Source organism: Miniopterus natalensis, chromosome 20 (genome assembly GCF_054644295.1).
Source record: "Miniopterus natalensis isolate mMinNat1 chromosome 20, mMinNat1.hap1, whole genome shotgun sequence".
Classification (NCBI taxonomy): domain Eukaryota; kingdom Metazoa; phylum Chordata; class Mammalia; order Chiroptera; family Miniopteridae; genus Miniopterus; species Miniopterus natalensis.
In genome coordinates, this window is record NC_142100.1 from 18,289,895 (window position 1) to 18,310,278 (window position 20,384).

The 20,384-nt window shown below is 51.9% G+C and overlaps 1 protein-coding gene across 3 annotated transcripts in view; it reads right to left on the minus strand.

Annotated features, from left to right (window-relative positions):
* Positions 1-1,178: 1,178 nt before the first annotated feature.
* Positions 1,179-20,384, minus strand: part of SEZ6L (seizure related 6 homolog like) — a 118,796-nt gene continuing 99,590 nt past the window's right edge. The window contains exons 10-17 of one of the 3 annotated variants that reach the window (XM_087828813.1): positions 20,038-20,234; positions 15,614-15,808; positions 14,901-15,092; positions 8,278-8,472; positions 7,290-7,322; positions 6,798-6,906; positions 4,909-5,011; positions 1,179-4,318 (exon numbers count right to left, since the gene is read on the minus strand). In XM_087828813.1, the coding sequence (XP_087684939.1) occupies positions 4,289-4,318; positions 4,909-5,011; positions 6,798-6,906; positions 7,290-7,322; positions 8,278-8,472; positions 14,901-15,092; positions 15,614-15,808; positions 20,038-20,234 (1,054 nt within the window). In that variant the 3' untranslated portion in view covers positions 1,179-4,288. Of the gene's footprint in view, positions 4,319-4,908; positions 5,012-6,797; positions 6,913-7,289; positions 7,323-8,277; positions 8,473-14,900; positions 15,093-15,613; positions 15,809-20,037; positions 20,235-20,384 lie in introns of all 3 variants that reach the window. The other 2 variants (XM_087828812.1, XM_087828811.1) reach the window with 2 other exon arrangements.

Sequence of the window (20,384 nt, forward strand, 5' to 3'; positions counted from 1 at the left end):
CTTTTTCTATCCTATGCTGCATTTTAATGCAAAGGTTGGCCGATCACATCATGAGGCATCACCGCTGGGTTCAAGGTAGGAGGAAAGGGGGCGGGTGCTGGGCCAGCTGTGTCCCCTCTTATCAGGAAAGCAAACTCTTCTTAGAGCACCCCCGTCCCCCCCCCCCCGCCCCCACCAAGCCAGCTTCTGCGAAGGCCCGTTGATCAGAAGGGGTCAGAGGATCAACCCTAGCGGCAAGGGGGGCTGGGAAAATGGGTAACGGGATGGTCATAATTGAACCCAACCGTGACCCATTGTTTAGGATGGGTTTGTTGTTGCTCTGAACAAAATTGGGGTTCTGTTAGCGAAGAGAAGGGGAACAGATACTGGATAGGCACTGTTTAGTGTCTGCTCCAGCATTCTATCACACTGAGGACCTTTAGTTGCTTGTGGGAATGTACAGGCCCGTATTGGGGACCTCCACAATGATATAGGGAGGTGTTGCCCTCTCTCACCCCTGGACGCCTCACCCCAAGGAGCTGGGAATCATTGATTGAGTCAAGATTCAGACTCAGGGTTCCAGCTCTTAGCCTCCACCAAACCCAGCCAAACAGCTCCCGGGACAGACGCCAAACAAGGCAGAGTCCCGGTGTTGAAGATGTCCCCGGGCTAGAAGAGCCCGCCTTGTTTCTGGGTGCTCTGGGGGGAGGCAGCACTGCTTCAGGCTGGCCTCCAGTAATCCCTGCCCAGCGGGGGCCGGACCTCCTGGGTCCCATTCCCTCCCGTCGCAGCTGCGTGAACTTGGGCAAGTGACGGCCTCTCTGAGCCTCAGCTGCCACGTCTGTAAGCCGAAAATAGTAATAGTTACTTTACTCACAGGAGTAAATGAGATATTAAAGTGCATCAAATAACCAGGAGATCGAAAACTATTCTGAAATAAAAAGTGTGTCTAAAATGTAAAATAAACCCAAACCAAGAAAAAGGACTGAGCCAGTTGTTGTTGCTATGCTATTTTGTATTTCCCCAGACGTCCCCAGAACTAGTCCCAGGTTGGCAGTCCTGTCTTGGCATTCAACGTCTCAGTAGGTGTCCGCCAACCTAATCCCCAGAAACTGGGAACATTCCCCCCCCACCGACCCCCTCCCCCGGGCGCCCACCTCGACTGTTTGTAACAAAACCCCCATAGATCTGACTCTTTTTTCACTTGTTTTATTAGCATCAATATATACAAAGTGGAAAGTGATGTAATTTCATTATCCTAGCTTAGAAAGTTGCTTTTGCTTTTTCTTCTGTTTGGGGATAAAAATGAAAAATGAAAACATCCCAGGAGAACGCCTACCCTTGGGGGTGCTTAACAACTCACACGCCCCGCCATGACCACGCAAGGGCAGAGAAAAGTCATGCTCTTCGGACTCACCCAAAGAAAGGTCATTTTTGCCCAAGGCTCATGCTCAGTCTCAATCTACCCCGGTGTTTGCCAAGTCGCTTCCGATCACACAACCGTCCTGACTGTGCGGCCACTTCGTTCCCCGCAGGGCTGTCGGGCCGTTTCCAAAGCCGCCCGCCCGGCCCGTAGGCTCTCCAGGGAGCTGGCTTCAGAGGGTCGCACTTAAAGCACGTCTAGGGAACTAAGTAAGGATGGCCATCGAAGAGCCACCGGAATGCTTACGTTGGCTAAATAATTCTACACCCCACCCCCTCCCCAAAATAGCAGAAGGATCAGCTCCAAGCCGAAGAGGGGAGAGTGTGGGTGTTTCCAAGGCCCGGGGCCCAGCTGACAGATCCAGCGGGTACGCACCGGCACGTAGCACATGCCACCAAGTGCGTCCTCTGAAGCTCCAACTCTCTATAAACGTATTTCCCCACTGTTTTAAAAACAAAGAGTAGCTCGTAGGAAGGCTCAGTTTGTTCTCGAGTTTCTCGAGATCGCGTCCTGTTCAAAAATATTCAATCCCAACGGGTTTCAATATTGATCTTATAAAAACAGACACAGATGACCTGAAGTGAGGTGCCTGGCACATTTTTTTTTTTTTTTTGGCACTAGAATGACGATTTCTTTACCTTTACATGTTACAGATACACACTCAGAACGGAAAATAAACACCGACCTATCTTTGCAATCACACGGTACATGGTCAAGCTCGCACGATCCATCTTTAGGCTAAAACAAACTTTTAAAATATGGTACAGGTGCTATACTACCAAGACAGAACTAAGACATCGGTATCCTGGGGGGGGGGGAATCAACGCCTTTTCTATCCCCCCCAATAACCAATAAGAATCCCTGGGCCACGGCCTGGCCGGTTTTGGGGACAAGGTTAGAATAGAGATGTTGCACTTTGTCAGTCTTTACGGGAGGCGACTGCTTTGTCGTCACGGAACCATCGGATGTTCTAAAATGAAGAATCGTTAACAGAGCTCTTTGCAGACACCCCGGGGTTAGGGCTAGACTAACCATCATGCTGGAAATAAAAGCAAAGATTGGGTTCTTTCTGTTGGGCTTTCTCCACGCTCACCAAGGGTCTGGAGCTTCTCCTCTGGTTCTTCCAGAAAGCGGGGTGGGCTCTGGGCGGCTGGCAGGCGGCCCCTGGTTATCTCTTGCCCTGGGCCATGCACGGTGCCCTGGGGAGCCTCATCTTCCCCGGCGGGAGGGCATCTTCCAGCCTCAGGCCGCCGAGGCTGAGCGAGGTTCAGGGTCCTTGCCGGGAGGAGGGTTATGTGTGTGTGAACCCTCTGCTGTTCCAGATGTTTCCAGAACAAGCTACCAGAATACAGACGCCCAGCCACTCTCCCAACGACACGGCAGCTGGAAATGCCTTTCCTTGTTTGCAAACAGTCGACTTAAAACCACCTAGAGAGCGTGGGTGGGGGCAAAGACGACCCCCGAGGCATTGGCCCTCTGCGCCTCTCTGAGCCATCGGCTGTCCCTGGGAGGTGACTGACAGTCCCACGTTCCTTCCACGCATTCGCCACCCCTGCCTTTTCTTTATACCTGTATTTAGGAGAGACTCTTCCTTGATAGTGACACGCTCCCCAGTCCCACTGGGGCGGGATGAAACGACGCTGGTAAAACAGAAGGATGCTCGTGCAGTGAGTAAGGTCCTATGGATTCCTTTCTGGCCTGAAGTCCCTGCCCCTCGCCTCATTGGGGTTTGAATCCTATGGTGTGAATTCCTTTGTGGTTTTAAACCCCCTGCTTCTGCCTCTCTGCATCCCGGGGCCTGTCCAACATCTGGGCGGAGCTTCAGACAGTAGAAAACCAGTTGCTTCTCCTAGGACCCTCCCTTCCCCTGAAATACGTGATGGCAAATATATTCTGAAATGACACCTTTTGGAGAAACAGTGCTCTCGAGTCTCCCCTGTTTTGAGGGCTCAGGCATTCCAGCAGCCCAGGAGAAAAGCACGGCTCACCCTGGATTTCAGGCCGTGGTACGTCCCCTCCGACACAAACCCTTCTAACCCCAAGGACGAAGCTGGCCCTGCCCCCAAAGGCGGATCTGCGACCGCAGCCTGGACGAGGCCACCGATTCCGGCGCCTGTCGCATAAATGACCTGCTCCTCCGTCGCCGAAGGAGTGTCAGAGAAGAACATTTTATTAACTCGATTCCCGCGACCAGGGCTCCCCCCTCGCCCAGTTCCTCACCCCAACTCTCGCATCTCTCATCCTCTCTGACTTCCCTTGTCATTTCTCTCTGTCCTAGAAGGAAAACATTTTGTTATTTTGCCAGCATCCAGGGAGGCCAGGGTGGTGAAGGAGATGTTAAGCGAACACCTTTGCTGCTTTCGGAAGAGCCACGGGAGGGAGGGGACGTGGCAAGACCTCTCAGAAGCCGGGGAAACCGGAAGAGGGGACACGGGGTGTGTCTGGGGGGCGGCCCTGTTTAAGGATCCATGTGAAACTGCAGCCCAGGTTAATCCAAAAAAAACACCGTTTCCAACCTGGCCCGGGGACTCGGATTTGAACTAAGGACACCGTGGGCGCGGGTCTGAGAGATGCATGCAATCTGATGCGGCCGCAGAATGGCATCGCCCCGGGGGGCCCTGCGCCTGGTCTCGCCCCGCCGCTGCGTTTCCATCCCGCAGGCCTCCAGCATCCGCCCGCAGCGCAACGCACCCGACCACACCCGTTTCGGTTTTAAATATAATAAATACAGTGGAGAAAACAGTAAGTCTTCAAGAAAGAGTCCGAAGAAAAGACAGCCGGCACTCTGGGGGTCTGCCATCCAAGGCCACCCGGGCCCTGGATGAGCTGCTCGAGGAGGTCGTGGTTGAGGTCGTATCTGGGGCTTCCCTCGGCGGGCGCAGCTCTTTAGATGGACACTTCATACTCCCTGGTCTCCTGCGAGAGAGAGAAGCGGGGATCCCTTAGGCCTCGTGCGGCGTTGCCGGTTCCAGCACATCCCCCGTGTCCGCGTCATTGGCCGTGTGACACTGCAGGGCCCGCCCCTCTGACCCTGACTCGCTCTGGCCAGTGGCCTCTAAGGAAATGGGTGACGAGAGGGGCTGGAAAAGTGCACGTGTGTCTCTGCACGCGCCCTGCCCGTCTGCCATCACCGCGAGCGGAGCAGGTGCGTGGCAATGTCGCCCGTTGCCACCAGGCCACCGGTGGGCTCCGACCCGTCTCAGCCGTCTCTCCACGGGCACTTGGTGCAGCCCCTTCCTCCTGTGAGCCTTCGACCGAGCAGGAGCAGCGTGCCAGGTTGTCACCCGCTTGGGAAGAGAGCCGGGCCCTCTCCGCGCCTGGCTCAGTCGGGGTCCGAGCCGGGGGGGGGGGGGGGGGGGGGGGGGGGAGGCAGGACCGCTGGCCATGCCCACGCCTTTCTGCCAGGGCCGCCGCGGGCCAAGGGAGACAGATCCTTCAGTTTGGGTGGCAGAGAATTCAGAGCAGGCAAAGAGGGAGGCGCCCGGAGAGAGGAGAGACCAACTCACCCCCGTCTCGTAGATGGGGTTGTCGAACTCGGTCTCCACGGTGATCTGGCTGTAGGGGTGAGAGTACATCAGGGGCAGGCGGAGGCTGGAGTAATAGCGACACCTGGGCAAGAGACAGGAGGAGAGAGGAGTCACTTCCTCGGACTAGGGACACCTTCCTCGCCTTTCGTCGCATGGCACACATAGACTAATTACCAAAATTCTGCGGCACGCCAACAAATATATGTTTTGCAGATCTGCCAAAAAATAGGTATAATTTCGATTGATTAAAAAAAAAAATAATAGTAATGACCTACTCTTTTTGCTCCAAAGTGACTTTTTAAAAAATCAGGTGCCTGTGCTTGTATATAAGGATTTCTGGTACCAAGAATTCATTAATCAGACGCAATCTTATTATGCCCCGTGACCAATAAGAGGCAGCTCTATTACACGACCTACGCATTTATGGTTCAAGACGGGGCATGCCCACCAGACGGCTCTTGCGGTGTTGGCTGTTGCCAGTTTTTAAATTTGACAATCTAAGGGCAAAGGGGTCAGTGCCCCTGACTAAACAGTCAGGTCTTGCGTGTTTTAAAAATTCTTGCAGCGCACGGGTTGAAAGTCGCTGCCCGAGGGGAAGAGTTAGTGCCACTTTCTGAGCGCGGCACCTCCTCGAAGGACGAGGAGGCTTGTGTGGAAACAGCTTTCAGCGGGCGAGAGAATCCGGGTGGGGTGAAAGCCGAGATCATAATTGCTCTCAGCTTCTAACCCAGGCGGTGGTAATTAAGCCTCGGTACCGCCTCTGAGCGGGATTGTTTTCACCTGAAAAGGATTCCAGTCCTTCTTCAATGCCGAGGGCATTTATTGAGCACTTACTGATACTGGCTGCCTCAGAGCAGCCTGCCCGGACCACCTATTTAAAGCGGTTCCTCCTCTGTTACCACACTCCTTCCTCCATTATGTTTACCACAGGGCATTATAATTTGTGTATTTCTCCTCTGGCCTGCTAGACTGTGAGCTCCAAGAGGGCAGGGAAGATTATATTAGGGAAACACCTGCCTCAGGGCCTTTGCATAAGCTTCTGCTCTGCCCGGAATCCTCTAATCCCAGATATTTGCATAGTTTATCTTTCCTTTGTATCCAGCCCTTCCCCAAATGCCTCTTCTCCACTGGGCCTCCTCTACCTACTCCGTTTAAGGTGGATCCACTGCCCTATCCCAGCTCCTTTTTTCTCCCTTCCTGATTTTCTTTTCTCCCCGCATTTATCACCTTCTAATGTACTACATACTTTCCTGTGTACTAGTGTCTATTCCTCCCCCCTCTCCCCCCAGTTAGAACCGGGGCACCAGAAGGGCAAAGATTTCCTTCAGTTCTGTTCTGTTTTTTCACAATGATGTCCCTAGAGTCCAGGACACTGCCTGGCACATAGTCAGTGCTCAGTAATTGTGAAATTGAATACATTAGTGACTATCTTAGCCATGGTTCAATATCTTCCTTCTTCACCAAAGGCAAGTTCTACGATCGCCAAACACCCGGGACAATGCCTGGTACCCATTCGATTGCCAATGCATAGAGTCGTTGAGTAAGTGAATGAATGAATGAGTGAGTGAATGACGGAATGAATGGGTTGGTGTGCCTGGCGATGTGAGATGTCTCTCTCTCCCACCCAACCACAGCTCCTCGAGGTCAGGGAGAGTCTCTGTCTCATTGGCTGGTGCATGCTCAGCCCTCCTACCACGGAGGGTTGGTAGGTCTCCAGCATAGATATTTGTCCCGACGTGCGCTGACTCGCACCACCGCTTCAATCACACACATGCCACTGTCCCCAAGCTACAGGGGGAGACCTTGAGGTCCAGAGAGGTGCAATGCCCAGCCTCTCAGCAGGCCCCCCTCACCCCGAAGCTCCCTACCTGGTGATGTAGATGTAGGCTCCTCCCAGCAGTAAGGAGATGACCAGGACCGGGATGAAGATAGCCAGGGCCATACTTCCCCCTTCCAAGGACGTCTCGGCTGCCGCTTCTGCTACTGAACACATAAGCCAGTGAGGCCCTCATGCCGCAGGCGCTCAGCCCGCACGGGCGCCTGGCTCCCAGTGAGCACCCGCTCTCCCAGTCCTGCACCCGCTCACTGACGTCAGGGAGCCTTAGCCGTTGGAGAACCACCTCCGGGGGGAGAGGCGGAGGCTGGAGGAGTTGGTGCTGGTTCTTTGCAACTGAGTCCAGGCCCATCATTGGGAGGGGTGGTCATGGGGGCAGCTGAGAATTACACTCTTTTTTTTTTTGGTTTATTTTTTGTAAGCACCTGGACCAGGATAGTTTAGGACCTGCCCGGGGGTGTTTTTTTTTTTGTTTTTTTCTTGCTCTGAGCTTGATTTATTGGATTTTTTTCCAGTAGGACCTCACCTTCTAACGCGTGTTCAAAGCTGTCCTGATTAACTGAAAGAGAAACAGAGAGCACCGGTCAGTGTCAAGTGGATTCGTTGTGCGTGTTATGAAACCGAAAAGAAGAGCAAGGCCCACGCCACGCTTTCCCGAAGTTGGTGTCCTGTGTTATTTATCTTGGGGTACCGAATTTAGTCAAATGCCTGGGTGCTGCACCTTCCCAAGTTCCCGAGGGGGGAGAAGACAGAGAAAGAAACAAGGGCGACAGCAGCCATAATGAATAACTACTGAGCACCCGCCACGGGTCAGGTATCTATTTGCTCATTTAACGCTCACAACAGTCTCATTAGGCAGATACTATTATCACCCCCATTTTACAGATGAGCAAACAGAGGATCAGAGGAGTGAAGGGCCTTCTCAACCTCACACAGCTTCTGAGCGACAGAGGCAGGACTGAAACCTGGACGGCTTGACTTTCTCTAGCCTCGGGCCTTATCCACACAGCGCTGGTTCACTTTATAGACGTGTCTGTTTTACTTAAACCAAACTTAAATCCATTTTAATATGAAATCATTTCCCAGATCACATGATACGAGAAAGCATTTGGGTGAGCTTCTGCTATATTTCTCAGTTTATCTAAGTGCTTAATTTCTTTAAGCCTTGTAATCCTTGGGAACCAAGTGGTTGCGAGAAGGGAGACAGGGAACATTTAAACCACGCTGTTGAAACAGGAATCAAAAGCAGAATGGCCCTCGTTTCTGATAAAAATCTAGGCTCGAGAGAGCTCTTTATAAGTCAAAATAAAAATGCTAAGCAAGGAGAGGGCATTGTGTCATAGTTTAATTGGCAGTAATTTTTTTCTTTCTCAGTAGTGCAGAAAATCATGGTGGTACCTTAGATTTAATGCAATGCGGTAGCTCAGCTTTTGGGAGCAGATTCAGAGTCCCTGCAAGCCGGTCCTGACAGCTCCGGGTCCCGCAGTCCCCGTGTTCCCAGCAGATTTCTTTACCTTTACAAACAGGCAGGGGCCCGTTCCAGTGCGAGGGCTGTCCCAGGATGCATCGAATGGTCACTTCGCCCATGAGCTCGAAGCCCTCGTAGCACATGAAGGTGAGGGACTCTCCCGGCAGGTAGAGCCGCTTGTACAGGATTTGGTATCCGTTTTCGGGTAGCCCAGGGTTGTCACATGCCAAGGACTCTTCGGCTGAAAGGCAAACCAAAAGGAGCTCTGATGAGATGACGCAGATCTCTGCGGATTCCTGCCCAAGAGCCTGTGTGACCTCCAGCAAGGGCCGCAGATGCTCCGAGCCTCAGTTTCCTCATCAGTAAAATGGGAATAAAACTAGTATCCATCTCATAGGGACTTGAAAGATTAAATAAGATAATGGTGTAAAATGCTCTTGGCACGTCCTAGATACTCTATAAATGATGGGTGGCGGTGTTAAATTATGAGATATTCCTCCTGCATCTCGCCTTACACCTTACCTGTGCACCCACGCTGGACCGGTCTCGTCTCTCAATACTCAGCCCTCATTTCTCCACCTCCAGGAAGCCTTCGCTGATGCCCCCTACCCTGAGTTCAGTCACTAGTCCTTCCAGTTCTGCCTCCACCCTAGCACTACACACCCTGTATTGTATTTATTAACTTAATATCAGTTTCCCTCACTGGAAACGAGCCTGTTAAGTCTTGTTTGAAGCTCAGCGCTTGGTATACAGTAGGAGCGTCATAAACGACCCCGGTGTACACAGTAGGAGCGTCATAAATAACCTCTGTGGGCAAAATATTGACGTCTCTGAGCCTCGACTTTCGCACCTGTAAAATGGGCTTTCTCACAGGGTTGTTCTGAGGGGTAAATGGGCCCGTGCACGTGAGGTGAGCAGCACAGAGCGAGCTCCCAGTCAACGCTGGTTATCGTGTGGCCTTTACAATTTTCGCTGTCTTTTGGTGCGAAGTATACTCCTGTTTACTTACTATTTCTATTTTCCACGGAAGTAGTGCTATACAACTTAGCCTCACCCGAAACATTTCTATCATCACAGATTTCCGACGTCAGTGTTCATCTTCTTAACCAAACGAAACATCACAGAGTTAATCGGGGCACCGTCTCAGCCCCTCAGCACCACCGGCGGCCCCACGCACCGCGCTTGGTGGCTCCTGAGCCCCCAGAGTCTGGAATTCACTCATTTTCGGGGCTGCAGGGTACAGCAGGCGTAACCCTGCCCCCTGTGCCAGGCTTGTCCCACGAGACGGGTTAGAGTGGCGAGCTGGAAAGCACGGTTTCTCTTTGCCCAGGACCCAGACCAGCGGGAGAGGGGGCGGCTTGTCAGGTGACGGCCACCCTGTGCAGCAGCCGCTGTGACCTGTGACCGGGGCAGCGCCCAGGACCCGCCTCGCCTGGGGAAGGTCAGGGAAGGTTTCCAGAGGACACCTGGAAATCAGTGCTCCGCTGGGAGAGAGTGAGGGCTCAGGCTGGGGCTGGGGCTGGGGGCGGGGGCTGGGGGCGAGGGCTGGGGGCTGGGGGTGAGGGCTGGGGGCTGGGGGCGGGGGGCTCGGGCTGGGGCTGGGGGCTGGGGGCTGGGGGCTCGGGCTGGGGCTGGGGCGGGGGGCGGGGGCGGGGGCTGGGGGCTGGGGGCGGGGGCTGGGGGCGGGGGCTGGGGGCGGGGGGCGGGGGCTGGGGGCGGGGGCGGGGGGCGGGGGCTGGGGCCTGGGGGCTGGGGGCGAGGGCTGGGGGCTGGGGGTGAGGGCTGGGGGCTGGGGGCGGGGGGCTCGGGCTGGGGCTGGGGGCTGGGGGCGGGGGGCTCGGGCTGGGGCTGGGGCGGGGGGCGGGGGGCGGGGGGCGGGGGCTGGGGCCTGGGGGCTGGGGGCTGGGGGCTGGGGGTGAGGGCTGGGGGCTGGGGGCTGGGGGCTCGGGCTGGGGCTGGGGGCTGGGGGCTGGGGGCTCGGGCTGGGGCTGGGGGCTGGGGGCTGGGGGCGAGGGCTGGGGGCTGGGGGTGAGGGCTGGGGGCTGGGGGCGGGGGGCTCGGGCTGGGGCTGGGGGCTGGGGGCTGGGGGCTCGGGCTGGGGCTGGGGCTGGGGCGGGGGGCGGGGGGCGAGGGCTGGGGGCGGGGGGCGAGGGCTGGGGGCGGGGGGCGGGGGGTTGGGGGCTGGGGCTGGGGCTGGGGCTGGGGGTTGGGGGCTGGGGCTGGGGGCTGGGGCTGGGGGCTGGGGACTGGGGGTTGGGGCTGGGGGCTGGGGGCTGGGGCTCAGGCTGGGGGCTCAGGCTGGGGCTGGGGGCTGGGGCTGGGATGAGACGCTGGTCTGGTTCCTGGGCGGAGGGGAGGGATCCCTAAGGCGAGTGTGTGCATGGCCTGCAATGTAGCAAAGTGGCAGCAGGTGGCAATGGTAACTCAGAAAAATTTCCCCACGACCTTTCCAGAATTTCCTTTCACAAACTCACAGATGAGTGAGTCCTGTACAAAAAAATACTTTTGTGTGTGTGTTAACCGTCACCCCTGGCTGAGAGACACCGGCCCAGGGCTTAAACAATCCCTGTGACCCTACCCCCCCATCCCGTTGTCTCCCAGGAATTCAAGCGAGTGAGACTGATGGTCTTGTAGACATGATCACAACCTACCCTCGTTTCTATTTTCTCATTCGTCCTCCTCTCTTTAACTATAAGAAAAAAAAAGTATATTTTTGGAGCCCATTTGAGCAAAATGCTCAAAGTTGAGATTTCGAATCCTGTGCATTGAACGGTTTTGCTAAAACAAAGGGCCCTGCTTGGGCTCAGATCCCCCGAGCTCTCACGGGTTCCTCTGAGCCGCTGCTTTCTCAGAGACAGGAGTTTCTAAATGAGTCTGCACACCCAGCTAGAGCCTGGCATGCTGGCCACGGTGAGGACCCTGGGGACAGCTCACCAATGGGAGCTTTTACTGAGGTCACAGTCTGGCCACATGGGTTCTGCCAGGGCCTCCTGGGGAATCCCCAAATGCTTCTCTGGGGGGCCACCCACAGAACCCTCACTGAATTCGTCACATCCTCACTACTCTTGGTTTCTGTATTCTTCATGGAAGCCTAAGGGTTCATTTACCAGGCCACTGCCGAGGAAGGGGAGTTCCAAGAAAGCCACAGGGTGTAATAAAGGCCACATTAGAATCGCTAACAACAACAACGGCAGTAATAGTAACAAATACTGTTGAGCCTGCTGGACCCGAGGGATACTAGGATTAATTGGATACAATCCTAGCAAGTGAGGTATGTATTTGCTTCTCTGAATATATAAACCGATCGCATCAATAAGCTATGGCAAGTGCTGTGATAGCTGTAACTGTAGGTGCCACGGGAACTCAGAGGAGAGAGACACGACCTAGTTGAGCAGTCAGGGAGGCCTTCCTGGAGGAGGTGGTGTGTAATCCTTTGTTATTTTCTTCACAGATTTGTTTTTCCTCCCCTCATCTCCAATAGACCCCAGGCTCCGTCAGAACATGGATCGTGTCTGTTTACGCATTGCTGTATTTTCAGGGCCAACCGCTACGGTTCCCAAACTGTGCACCAAGGTGCCCTGGGGTGCCACCATGAACTCACAGTGGTGCTGTGAGATTTTGTAAAACTTTGAGGAGGCACCAGTGACATCTCTCAGACCTGTGGGAGTGACTAGCTCCAGGGAGGTGCCAGATTCAACGTGAGATGGAGCCATATTCCCTTTACTGACGCCTGATCTTTGCGAGGCTGGGTGTTCTGTGGTCACTGTGCTAAAGGCAGGAACTGTGGCAAATCCACATGGAACAAGAAATGAAGGTGGCAGAGTCCAGCCCGATGCCAAGGTTTGAGAAGTTCAGTGGAGCCCCACAGGCACACGTATTCCTGTAGTAGTAACTCTAGTTATTTAAGAATGAAATAAAAACAGAATCATTTCTTTCAACTTATGTGCATTACTTTCTCAAATGGCTACTAAGTTCTCTGGATATAGCTACTTATTAAGGTGTTTGGACCAAACTACCTTATAAGTAGAATTATTAGGCATTTTGGCTTAGGAAATGGAGGAAAAAGTTCCTGAGACACCAAGGGTATCCTGAGCTGAGAAAGTTTGGGAACCTTTCTCCTAGCATGAGCCTGCCTATAGGGGGAGCTGATCGAATGACCAAATGAGTTGCTTCCAACAATCCTGCCCGGTAGGGAGTATTATTTCCTTTTCAGTCCTCAGATGAGAGCTCTGAGGCCCAGAGAGGCCAAGCTACTTGCCCAAGGTCACCCAGCAGGGCTGGGAGTGTGTCTGACTGTGAACTCCAGACTCTTTTCCCTACCGATACCTGACCTGTCTGTTCTAGAAGTGGCTTGGGGTGAATGGACTGGGAGCGAAAGGACATAGCTTTGACTTCCAGTGACCCTGAACGGAAGCTGTGGATGGGCAGAGCTTACGCAATTAGCTCTCTGTACCATCTGCTTCTTGGTGGAAGATCTTTGGTAACAATAAAGCACCGCAGCCCCACCCAGAAGCTGGGACTGCAGGGATCAGGGGGGTGATAATGCTCTTGGGGTTCTTCAGGCTTGAATGGGAATCCTAGGATCTCCCTTTCCCTGCTGTGTGACCTCAGGATAGCTCCTCACCCTCTCTGGGCCTCCTTTATGTGCTTTGAACTGGACACACGTAGCATTCATGCAGTTCTGTGAGGTTTAAACGTGTTCATATTGGGCACGGGCACAGCCCAGAGAAGGTGCCCATCAGATCGGGGCTGTTCCTTTGTCCACATTTCCCTCTTTTTATAAGGACACCAGTCATTGGATTGGCACCCGACCTCACCCAGTGGGACCTCATCTTATCCTGATGACATCTTCGAAGACTCTCTTTTCAACAAAGGTCACAGGTACGGGCCCTGGGGGGTTAGGACTTCAACATCTATACCCAGGAGCACAATCCAACCTGTAACAGGAGCTGGCCAGGGTGACCGTGGCACAAAGGTCTGGGACTGAGGAGGGGATGTGGCTGTGGTTACAGGGTTAGTGCGGCGGGCTCCAATTCCAGTGGGACGTCCCTGCCACCAGGGTGAAAGGATGGTGGAGGCAAGGCTGGCGGAAAGGGCACTGAGCGTGAAGACCAGGGTCCTAAATGTGAATCCTACTTCTGCCCACAAAGGAGTGCTATGACCTTAATCATAGTTGCTTTCGAGTTGCAATTTCTTAACATAGACACACACACACACACACACACACAGAGTTATACACACACACACAAACATATAAATGATGTGTGCATACACACACATACATAGTCATAGATATTTATATATTTATACAATCTGTTTGGCAATGTATTTTACACTTTCACAAATACATATAATGTGTTTAGCAAAATGCCCCACACAATAGATGAGTAACAACTATGGTTATTATCTGAGAAACAGAGCAGTTGTGTCTTATCGCTAAGTCACTCCTCAGTTGTATTTTATTTCCCAGACGCCCCTGAGCTCTGAAATTCTAGAACTCTGACAGAAGAGGCAGACGGGAACAGAGGGCCGTGTGGCCTAAGATTCCTCGTTATGTGTGAAAAAAAGAACAATAAACCCCCCTTTTCTAGGCAGAAACTTTAAATTTTGATGTGGCCCTACCTGCAGCTTCTGGTGCCCAAGCTGGCCATGCCTTTAATGAAGCTGTTTATAACCCACTGATGTATCGTATTAGCACCGGTGACAGTTTCTAAACTCCAGGTAGGGTGTGCGGTGTGGCGCCTCCCGCAGGGCCAGCTGCTTTCTTTAAGCAATGACTCTGATCCCCGGCTGCGCATCGCATCCCCGGGGCGCTATAAAAATCTCCATTGCTTGGGCTGCGCCCCAGACCACTTATATCTGGGTGATGCTTTAAAACATCCCAGGTGATTCCCAGGTACGGTCAAGCCACTTGGACCCCTGCTCTCCATCTCCTCTGCCTGGTGAGAGTAGCAACCCCTCCCTTCTCAGAGTGACCTTGGAAGCCTTTTTCCCATTTTTACGGTAAAGGTTTTTTTCTTTTGTTTTTTTTAACCCAACATTTGCTTTGGTGGCTCCACATAGACAAGGTCAAACAGAGTTTAAAATCTACCCCATTTAGTCCGGCCGGCGTGGCTCAGTGGTTGAGCATTGACCTTTGAACCAGGAGGTCACGGTTCGATTCCCCGTCAGGGCACATGCTGGGGTTTCGGGCTCGACCCCCAGCAGGGGGCGTGCAGGAGGCAGCCCATCAGTGACTCTCCCATCATTGATGTTTCTATCTCTCCCTCCCTCTCCCTTCCTCTCTCTGAAATAAGAATCAATAAAAACATTAAAAAAAAAATCTATCCCATTTAGTGCCCTAGACCGTCTGGGTTTGCCTCTGGCCTCCACTATTAACGAGCTGTGTGACCTGCGGCAATGAGCTCACCTCTCTGAACCTCCTAAAAATGGAGACAAGGCTACTGGGGGAAGAAGAGAGGGCGTTTCTAAAGGACCTCGTGCAGCGCCGGGTACATTCACCTTAAATGTTGCCGTATCCCTGCTTTCAATGCATTAGCTACTGTCCAGTGATAGTAATAATCAAAAACCCTCCTGAAGGGTGGAGTGCCTCCCCCCGGCAGCCCAGTCTTCTTCCATGACTAAGAGGAAGCAACGTCTAATAAGCACGGAGTCAGCAGACAGACTTACAGACACAGTGGGGCAGGCGGGATGTCCAGATGGGCGTGCCGGTCTCCCGGCTGTAGCAGGTCAGGAGCGAGCTCCCCTCCAGCACGAAGCCGGGCTCGCAGGTGTACTGGATGGTGGTGCCCACCAGCAGCACAGGGTCCGAAATCAAGCGGGTCGAGTGCTCCACCTCTCCGGGGTCCGTGCAGTACATGACTACGAGATGAGATCAGACCATGTGCACCTTAGGGCCCTTGATGACCACAGATGAATCACAGAAGGGTCTAGGAAGGTTCCTGACTTAGCTCTTTGCTTCTTTGGAAGATAATGCATCTCGGGTTCATTAAGGGTGGCTGGAGAGTATGTCGGGTCCAGCTTAGTTGGTTTTACTTGGTTACTACAGGAATTTTAAAGACCTGAATTTGAATGATGTTTTTACACAAGCTACGTACACGCCCCTTCACCACAGTCCATACCGCTCCCTATTGTCTGATATGAGTCTATTTCACTCAGTTACGTTACCTGCCAGGCTTCTGAAGTCACCTGAGTCTGAGATCCCTGCCCTAAGGCTACAAAACGACATTTGTGAGCAGCACCAATGAGCTGGTGGAGTAGAAGGGAGGCCAGATTCTACATTAAATAATTCCACTGCATCCATGCAAAAAACACACAGCAAAAACCCATGGGAGAGATTCATCATTTACTGATTGAGAGGAAGAAGACAGGACTATGCTTACTTTTCTCACAAAATGGGGGGTCACTGCTCCAGCTGAGGTCCCACTGGCAGGTGAGGGTGTCGCTCCCCACGATGTCATAGCCGGGGTCACACTGGTAGGTGATTCTGGCTCCCCTCACAAGCTCCGTATGTGACGTGGTTTTCCAGCCGTTCTGGATCTCGGGCAGATCTGAGCAGGAGTCATTCCTTGACACCTCTTTAAAACAAAGACGTCATCCTCAGATGGGGAGATGGCCTTTCTGCTTTACTAATGTCAGAGGGAAAACACACTTCTCAAGCCCATTAAAACAGTAAGAACTCTTCTACAGTGAGATTTTACAATGACCTCTTCCCATGGGTCACTGAACTTACCAAACATGCTCTTGGTTTGATAAAGTTATTTTAAGATTTCAAATCAGATAGAATCTTAACTCTGCTACTTACTAGCAGTGTGACTGGACATGATCACTTCTCTCTGTGTCTCATGTGAATAATTGGCATTGACTTGTCAGCCACAGATGTGAGCCACGTTGGAATGGGATTTGCCAGCCACGGTCGAGCCTTCAGATGATGGCAGCTCTGGCTAACATCTTGATTACAACCGCATGACAGATCTTGAGCCAGAACTGCCCAACATTAACTCCTGAATTCCTGACCCACAGGAACTGTGACATAATAAATGTTCGTTGCTAATATTGGGGGGTAATTTGTTACACAGCAATAGGCAGCTGATACACGCTGCCTCATCCTAAGAATGTCTGTTATCTCATGGGTTTGATGAATCAGTATATATATATATATTTTTGTAATGCAAATAAAAATCAATACTTCACTATTAAAATAAAAAGAATTATTGGTGCATTCTTAAAATCACATTGCATATCATGAGTAAATGTTAACCTCACACTAGAAAATGCTACATGCAGCTCATTATCACAGAGCCTTCCTCTGGAATAATTTCGTTTTTCTTCAGCAAACTCTCATTACTAAGGTAGTCATCCAGAGCCTATTATTACTCTTCTTGCTTCCAAATGCCCACTGCCCAGATTTTGAGACAGAGCTAATTATGCTGTGTAATTAATTTGCGGTTCTTAGGTGCTTCTGGGGAGAGCAAAGCACTTCCACTGTCTGCGGGAAAGTCATTCGGAGAAATGAGCGGTGGCTTTTCCTGGGATTTCATCGTGGTTTTATTTGAGGAAGGGAGATCTCATGGCTGTCTGCAAGAAGCAGGGAGAGGGAGATGGCATCTGGAATTGCTTGGTGGGGAACAGGGGCCTCTATTTTTAGGTCTTTGAAGAATCAGCCAAGCCCTGGATTCAGGACACAGCTGCAAATGCTCGAATTACAGCCGAAAGGGGTGAGATGGGGGCAAAAGGCTTTGCTTGCTTGACTTTTCAATGTGAGTCAACGTGGCTACACCTTCCTGTAGGACCCTCATCTCCTTTGTGGCACCCATCACATTTGTGATTCCTCAGTCGTTGCCACCATGTAGCAGAGACGTGACTTACATCTTGGTGCCTCGGTTGACATATTCAAGGCCTTGGCTAAGTGACTTAGCCTTCCTGTTCTTCCATTCCTAGACTCCACTCCCAGAGACCCTGATTCGGGAATCGGCATATTCATCAGACACCCTGGGTGAAGGTTCTGGAATGATCTGTCCCTAAGGGCCCTAAACTTTGCTAAGGATGAGAAAACTGGCCTAGGAGCTGGAGGGCTTCACTCTTAGTCTTCCTTATTTATTTTAGAAACTATGTGACTTGGGTCATGTCAATAAACATCTCTGAGCTTCATTGTCCTCAACCACAGAGTGGAGACACAAATCACAACCCTGTCTCTCCCTAAGGGCAATGTGAATGTTAATTAACATGCAGGGTATGGCAGTAACACTAAGGCGAGTTATATGGAGTCACCGATTGTTTGACTAAAATTCTGTGAGCACCTACCATATGCCAGGCATTAGGAAAACAGGGGTCATGATTCTAGTTTTTATGGTCAAGGTCAGTGCTATGGTCCAAATTTCGGGCAAAAGAAATACCCAAATGCACTGAATACATGCTGCCAGTTACCAGTCTTATGCTCATGGCAGGCATCACTAATCAATCACAGCAATCTCTTTCGTTGAGTCAAGCGGAAACCCTCCAGTCCTTCTCAACACAGCACTCCAGGGAGCCACTGTCATTTGGCTGGAGTTGACCTACAATACAGAGCTTATTTATTATCCTAGGGTTAGAGGAATAAATGCACAAGTGACCCATATCTCTTTGAAAAACAGTGCTTACTCCTCTCTGCTTTTTTATTCCCTTCCCTCCCATGCACTTGGCCAAAGACACCAGCAAAGCACAAGAAGCAGTGAGAGGAATGGGTATTTGCTTCTATCTGTGCAAAGGAGGATTATGGGGGGTCAGAGCCACGTGAGCCCAGAGTGTGCCTGTGGAAGGTTCTGACAGCTGCCGTAGCAGAAGAGCCTCGACCAACTTCCAGAGCTGGGCGTTAGGCCTCGAGATCAGTCTGGGAGCTTCAGAATTCTCTGGATGACCACAGAAACCCCTGACCCTTCCATCTGGTTCCTCTAATGAATGGGAATCTCATCCCTGTCTGGTTAAATCTAGACCTACGGCAGCAAACCCCTCTCCCATGCCGTGGCAGACATCACTAATCAATCACGCCATTCTTTCCCACTGGCTTCCAGAGCCACCTCCTCTGAATTCTTTTCAATGCGGTCTTCAACATTGGTGGCCACCAGCAATTGACTGGCATCATAACTAAACACAGAGGCCCGCTTGCCTCCCCTGTAAAATTAACTGGGTGTTTCTTTAACAGAAATAAGAACAAATAGAACTGTGCTTTCTTTTGTGTGTGTTCCCCACGTTAGCCAGGCTGTGTACCCCTGGGAAGCGGTCCCTGGAGCTCCGCGCTGGCTTCTCCCACCGCATCCAGACATGATTCTGACACTGCCTGTTAACAGACCCCCTCTCGTCTTTCCACTAGGAGCTCAAGGGCAGGGAGAGTATTTGGTTCGTTCCCAGATCCTGGTGCCTAGTGTGGGGTCTGGCACATAGGAGGTGTCACGAGATGTTTGTGAAGCAAACTGTGTGGAAAATGAAGACAATGCCTTGGAAGATGAAATAAAATAATATATGGAAGAGTGCTTGCCAACTTCAAATTGTCACACAGATCTAAGTTTCAGCTTCATTGAACAAGAGCCCTGTCTCTTCAAGATGTTGCCAAGTGAACACGGGCCAGACGTTCTGGTCAACCTTGGGTAGCCTCGGATGGAGTTGCATTTCTGCTGTCAAGCTGGATGCAGTTTAGGGAGACTGACTTGGGCAGCAGAGGAGACAGAGGAGCAAAACTATGACCTCATCTCCTGGCCGGGAAAGGGGAAAAGTCTAAGGATAGATTGAAGCTGAGTCACCAGAAACTCTCCCTCCAAAGGCGGCTGACTCGGGAGGGCACCTCGCCTGGCAGGAGTGGAAAGCCCATGCAAAGGAGCAGCAATAACACGCAACATATTTAGCACACAATCCAGGGTGAAAAGTCCCCTGAGAAACATAGGAAAGAAGATAACACTTGTGTTTGCCACTCTGACAGGTGCCTGTAGAGAAGGCAGGGATGAGAAATGGCCACCAGCTGGAAATAAAAAGTTCCTGGCCTGGGTGGCTCAGTTGGTTGAGTGTCATCCTGTGCCCCAGAGGTTGCCGGTTTGATTCCCGGTCAGGGCACACGTCCGGGTTTGGGGCTCGATCTCCGGTACGTGGTGTGCAGGAGGCAGCCGATTGATGTTACGCTCTCACATCAATGTTTCTCTCTCTCTCGCTCTCCCTTCCTTTTGCTCCAAAAATCAATTAAAAAAAAAAAAAATATGGGGGGAGATAAATGGTTTGGAGGCCACACTGAAGGTCAAGAAAGACACCACCTGCACCTATTGGTCCTAAAGTGTGGGAGGTGGGAGAGAACGGGCTGTCTCCATTGGATGGGGCTGCAGGGGAAGGAGAGTCCTTAGGGGAGAGCCGAGCTTCAGTTCAGGAGGGATGATGACAATATTGCTTTGAGAAGCTGCCAACATAGGACAGTGTTGGCGAAATAAAGTCCCAGCTGACAACAAATGAAACGTGATGAATCCTCAAGTTATGAGGCTTTATCTACAAAGTCCTGGTGTCAACCTTGTGAAGTAGGTATCACTATTCCGACTTTACAGACAACCAAAAGGAGGCTCAGAGAGGTTAAGTGACTTGCCCCAGGTCACAAAGCTGTGGATAACAGTACTAAGGCTCAAACCCTGCTCCTTCTGACTAAGGTCTTAAAAACTACAGCTATTTCCTGTGCTATAACACATTCAAAGACCCGTGAAGCACAAACCACCCCCAAAAAGATACATATCGACAGGAAATCATCTTAACCTGTATGTAAATACAAATTAAAAATTTGACCGGATGAGACACCTACCTACGTAGTTCATGATAAATCCCTGGCCCTTCCCAAAGATGAGGCCGGCAGGGTCCGAGTGGAACTGGATGGTTAGGTCTGGCGTGGACGAGTACAGCTTCTGGGGGCCACTGCTTCCGAGGTACTGTCCCAAGATGTGGGGCATGACCTCGTCACCATCGTAGATGGTCAGGATGTCGCTGTTGCTCAGGTTCAGGCTTAGGGGCAGAGAGAAGGGGGTTTAGTGAGGCAAAGTTAGGGGCTTTCAATGAGCTTTCGATTTATTTTTTCAGGCAACACACACTTTTTAGAGACATATTAGGTGCCAGGTCCCAGGCTAGGAACCGAGGTTGAGGCGGGGACGGGCT